Consider the following 5,981-nt stretch of genomic DNA (forward strand, 5'->3'; position numbering starts at 1 on the left):
GTAACCTCACCACCTACGTACAAATTAACAGGTTCATTTACAAACATATCCCTATGGTGTATCTTTAACCTAACTTTTATCTCTTGGGATGGCCTGAAATTAACAATATTCAAATGCAAAGTTAAAACTGGTGGACCACACAAACCTATGGAAACTACTATAATAAGCGACAATAGCAGAACATGGTGGACCACACAAACCGATGGAAACTACTATAGTAATAGACAATAACATAAAACCAGTGGACCACACGAAACTATAAATACTGACTATCACCATGTTCAAAGAAGGCAAAAAAACATACCTAAAACAAAAGCGTACTTCTTCAGTCGCCATTGTTCTTCTGGAGGTTCTTCAGCTATTGACACCAGAAAGCAATACGAAGACTATGGCGTTTGGAGAAGACAATACCACCACCCACCTGCGCACTGTGTAGCAATGGAGGAGATGAAGGAGATGAAGGGGTTTTTTGGATTTTGACGAACAAAATGAACAAGAAAGGGATTAGGGCAAAATTAGATACTTATATGTCCAATTAAATGAATTAAAAATAAATTTTCAAAATTAAGTTTATTTTATAAATAATCTACATATATTTTAAATAGTTCATGTTTTCCATGTCAGTCAAATTAAATCATTACCCATGTGGCAGGTTTATTTCCATGCCATATCATTAAAAATACTGCCAAATGGAGGGGGCTTCAAAAATTTCAACAGAGTAAAAGTTTGAGGGCATGAATCCTGGGTTTTAAACTGGGGGGACTAATAGTTTAAGAAGCTGAAACTAGGGGGACCAAAAGTGCAATTAAGCCTAGATATTATGGGCAAAGCAAGTGCAAAATTGAGAAAGGGGTGCCACTTGAAATAAAGGAGAGATATTATTGGTTGATAAGGAATTTGATTTAGCAAATTACCACAATGGGCATTGTTTAGTGCAAGTTTTAAAAAGCAAAAGGGTAATTTAGGGTGTTAATAGGCATATTCTAATCTTAGTTAGGTAATTGATGTATTCTCATAGGATATGTGTGTGTATATATATATATATATATATATATATATATAAAACAAGATTTAATAAAATGTTTACCTTCCCATTCCATATACCAGCAGTGACATGCTAAGGATAAAGAGACAACTATGACATGTTTGATTTATCCCCCAAAAAATAATATTGATATAAGAACCTGAGATTGAGATTGGGGTTGAGACCCGTGCTGAGTCTATGGCGATGAAGATAACATATCATCCTATGGTTGAGGCGTCTATCATTAATCCTACCTCTACAACACTCTATAAACAAATCTAGAAGAAGTCATCTTCATGTGCATTAGATGACCAGGTCTTTCTATTTTATTGTCATAATAAATACAATATCAAAAAATGAAAACATGAAACAAACTAATAATCAAATAAATATCATAATGTCATTTCAAAATAATTCTTCTGAAAATTAATACACAAACATGATTATAGAAGAATCCTTCCGACAAGCTTGTAACTAAGAAAAAATGTGTCTAAAAGATTTTTCTCAAACAATTAGAGATACGAACAACCACAACCAAACACAAACTATAAATTTCAAAATTAACGTAATTGGAATGAATAATGAATACATTGTAAAAATAATCGTACATAATATATAGAAGGGTAAATGAACTTTTTCGTCCCTTTAAATATTTCAAATTTCGTTTTTAGTCCCTCCAAAATTTTCCTTCAAGAAATCGTCCCTTCAAAATTTTTCTTCTGAACTATTGATCCCTAACGTCAAATTTCGTAGCTAATCAGTGGTTAAAGTCGTAGCTAATCTCTAGCAAATTTGACGTTAGGGACCAATAGTTTAGACGAAAAATTTTGAAGGGACGATTTCTTAAAGGAAAATTTTGGAGGGACTAAAAACGAAATCTGCAATATTTTGAGGGACCAAAAAGTTCATTAACCCTATATAAAAAGGAAATTGGTAGGGCAATATAATTCTTTTTGATTTTATAAAAAATTAGAAGAGAGTATTTTTTTTTTTTATGGATATTCTAGAGATTTGAAAGTGAGAATGATGAAGTAGGATAGAAGAATAATACTGCATACCATAAAGATCCATAAATAAAAAAAATCCTAAAAACCTTTGTAAAAAAAATTAAAACTAAAAATTGAGAAGTCCTAAGATATGGGAGAGGTGTAATGAGAATTGTCCTTTATAATATCTCTTGTGCTTTCCACATGACTAAATGAAGTTGGCCCAAATTAATCATAACACGCATACAATTTAATTGCTCCTTTCTATTTAGGGAATGGTTCACACACCACCATTTATTTATTTTTGTGTGTGTTGATTTTCCCTTCTAATTAATGGGTGCAAGTTTAAAATTTAGTTGATTCACTTACTGTCTCATAATAAACTGCATACAAAGAGATTTAAAAGTAAATAGAAACAAAATTTATCGACCACAATTTTTGAGATAATCTCAAAATTATAATGTTTTATGCGAATGTCATGCATCTATGTTTCTATTCATAGGTGCTGATACATGTTTGACCTCATACACATCCTAAAAAAACTAAACATTCATCCTTATGTTTTACAATAAACTAATTTCTATAAATATTAACCATTTGACCCGATTTTTTAATCTAATACTCTAATAACTGAAATAAATGAGATGTTACAGATCCGAATCTACGTCTCTATAAACGAATGTTTAATTAACAACTGAATTTTCTTAACGGTGGAATTACACACATATAATTGATGAAGCCTTAAATTTATCTACACGTTACATGATTCCTTTTAGTAATTTCATTTAACAAATAGATAAAATATAAATAAATTTATTAATTTGCACAAAATGCAACAATACTACACTATTTGAATGTTCATTCTCTAAAGTATACATGCAATTAATAAAATAAAATTACATATATGCGCAAAATATATAATACAACAATGATAAAATTACTATTTAAATGAATTCGTGATTCGAATAAACCATTATTCCAAGAACTCAGAGACCGTTATTGCTTATCAGTAGAGTGCTCATTTGGTCTCATATTTTTAGATTGTGCACTTCTCGATTTTTTCACTTTGGGCTTGTACTTAATTGTTTGAGCCTTTTCTAAAGTTTCCAATACTTGCTCCATAGAAGGCCTATTTTTAGGGTCAGCTTCTAAGCATTGGAAAATAACTTGAGCTATAAGAAATGCTGCTGCTAATGGATATTGTTGATCCAATCTTTGATCCATTATCTTTTTGAGTTTCTTTTTGTCATGTAGAGATCCCTTTGTGTAATCCACCAAATTCATCTCATTTGTTGGCCTATTTGTGTCAAGTGCTATTAAGCCTGTTAACATTTCTAGAAGCACAACACCAAATCCATACACATCGCTTTTCACATAAAGATGACCTGTCAATAGTTAATGATTAATATATTTGTTATTAAATATTTCTTCAATAATATAAAAGTAATATAATAAATAAGGCCTGCACCATGAGATAAGTTAAATAATTGTAATTTAATAAAAGCAATATTATTTATTTGGTGCTACCAACCAATTGACAAAAGTGTTTGACAAAAATTGTACGAGCTAGTTTATTTAAGGAAGAAAAAATACAAAATAGAATTTGGCTAAAAACATGATGTTTTAATATTCACAAATTTAGTATGACTATGTATTGTATGATTAGAACAATTTAAATATATAGTTAGTTAAATTAAGTTGATGATTAATGAAGGTAATAAAATGTTAGGTGTTGTTTAGTTAAACCAAGTTAATTGACTGTTGTGCAGAAACATTCTATTATTAACTTTAAAGAGTAAAATTTCAATAATTATTATTAAAAATATTTGAAGTCTGTGATTAATTGTACTCAAATTTAGATGAGAGAACTTTCACAAACACAATATTTATATTGATTGTGAGGTTTTTTCAAATGAGTCAATTATTTAGAAACTAAGGAAATAATTTAAGGATGACAAATAGACATATTCACCCCATTTAAAAAATCAAGCAACACAAACAAAATAGAGAGGACAGAACAAAAACTTTGACAATAAAATCGATAGAGTAGATTATGTCACTCATAAAGTCTAAAGTGGCAAAATTTATTTCCGTCCCTTTGCGTCTGCCAAAAAACACGGCGGAGCGTATACAATAGACGAGACGAATTGAAAAGTTTGACTTAGTTTCATCCAAAACGATTGACTAATCAGAATAGCTGCGAACATGATCAGTTTTGCAATTCCTAATTATGTACGAACATGATCCGTTTTACAATTTCTAATTATTTTTTAACAATTCTTCTTTTACTAATTCCACCCTAATACAAAAAGAAACAGAAAATTCCCAATTTACCTGTAGCCATGTACTCAGGTGCTGCATAGCCATAGGTACCCATGATTCTGGTGGTAACATGAGACCTACCATTGACTGGCCCAAGCTTTGCCAACCCAAAGTCAGACAGCTTTGCATTGAAATCCTAACGTTAATCAACAACACAAAATCAACATTGTTTAATTAATTGATTCTAATTTACCATTCATCATCATAAATTAACAACAACATACCCCATCAAGCAAAATGTTAGAGGATTTAAAGTCCCTATAAATAACAGACTTCTCTGAAGTATGCAAAAAATCCAATCCTCTAGCAGCTCCTATAGCTATCTTCATCCTTATATCCCAAGAAAGTGGTTCTGGACCTATAATTAATTTTAATCACACATTCATAAATCATAAACATCATTTCATTATCTTAATCATATAGTACAATATACTATAAAATTAATTAATTTCTTACTTCTGAATATGTGACTTTCCAAGCTTCCCTTTTGCATGTACTCGTACACAAGCAGAAACTGATCTTCCTCCCAGCAAAATCCAAGTAGTTTAACAAGATTCGGATGCGAGAATTTCCCCAAAAATTTCACTTCACTCTGCACCCAAAATATATATTAGAATTCAAATTTTTCTTATCTTGCAAACAATCATAAATCCGTACTTTATGTCTTCAGACACTTCATCGTCCATATATATTATTGTATTATATTTTAATCTTTCGCTATTAAAAATTGGGATGTTACACTAATATAACAGAAGTATATTAATTTTATATCTGGTGACTGGTGTCAACGGATCTGAGTCTATAGCGCAAACTAACAAACCTGCCATTCTTGTAAACCTTGAAGACTATCCGCGCTCGATTTCTTAACAGCAACTGGAATTCCAACACCGACTTTAGATGGTTTGTAAGTATTTTTATCGATCCATCCTTTGAAAACACGTCCAAAACCACCTTCACCTAGTACTGTGTCTGGTCTGAAGTTTCTTGTCACACTTTTCAACTCATCTAATGTAAACATTTTCAGATTGGGCGTCACGATTTTTCCACCATATTTTTCCTTATTCGCCGCTCCAACACCAACACTTCTCTGATCACCACCTGCACCTTCATCACAATAACTAGTTTAATTTCATCGTTGACTTTATAAGAAAACATAAGATAAACAAGAATTAATCATGGCCATACAATACCTGCAGAAGAAGTATTGTTTTGTTGCTTTCTCTTTTTCTTACTGTCATGATTTGGATTTGCCAAACAGTTTCCCATCTCTCTTAAATTAATAATATTTATCAGATGACGACGACGAGAACGATGATGAAGAAGATGATGATGATGAAAGATTCTAAACCATGAACCGAAGTAATATATATTTATAATTGGAGTTGAAAGATACAAAGTTTATTTGAAATGTTATAAGGAAAGAGAGAAGAAATTAAGGAAGATAGTGATGTATAGATTGTTTGACTTTACATGCATCTTGACTTCTAGTTCTAGTTTATAATAATAATAATTGGTTATTTTTGTATCTGAAATTTGTATTTGTTCAACACTTATTTAAATTCTACAACTAGCTTTCTCAGCTTTTAATTTTTATTGGTCCCATACTAACATTAGCATCCACATGTTCTTTGAATACAAGTCCGGCCTAG

General features: G+C 30.9%; 1 protein-coding gene across 2 annotated transcripts; it reads right to left on the minus strand.

The window, feature by feature from the left end:
- Positions 1 to 2,830: 2,830 nt before the first annotated feature.
- Positions 2,831 to 5,747, minus strand: LOC131654923 (probable serine/threonine-protein kinase PIX13). 2 transcript variants are annotated; one of them, XM_058924848.1, is made up of 6 exons: positions 5,523 to 5,747; positions 5,153 to 5,430; positions 4,789 to 4,924; positions 4,557 to 4,690; positions 4,345 to 4,468; positions 2,831 to 3,395 (listed from the first exon to the last, which is right to left on the minus strand). In XM_058924848.1, the coding sequence occupies exons 1-6, from the start codon at positions 5,596 to 5,598 to the stop codon at positions 3,007 to 3,009; spliced, it is 1,137 nt and encodes a 378-aa protein (XP_058780831.1). In that variant the 5' UTR covers positions 5,599 to 5,747; the 3' UTR covers positions 2,831 to 3,006. The 2 variants fall into 2 exon arrangements, with proteins under 2 accessions (XP_058780831.1, XP_058780829.1); XM_058924846.1 differs by having other exon boundaries at positions 2,832 to 3,395; positions 5,153 to 5,436; positions 5,523 to 5,746.
- Positions 5,748 to 5,981: the final 234 nt, after the last annotated feature.

This window comes from Vicia villosa, linkage group LG3 (assembly GCF_029867415.1).
Source record: "Vicia villosa cultivar HV-30 ecotype Madison, WI linkage group LG3, Vvil1.0, whole genome shotgun sequence".
NCBI lineage: Eukaryota > Viridiplantae > Streptophyta > Magnoliopsida > Fabales > Fabaceae > Vicia > Vicia villosa.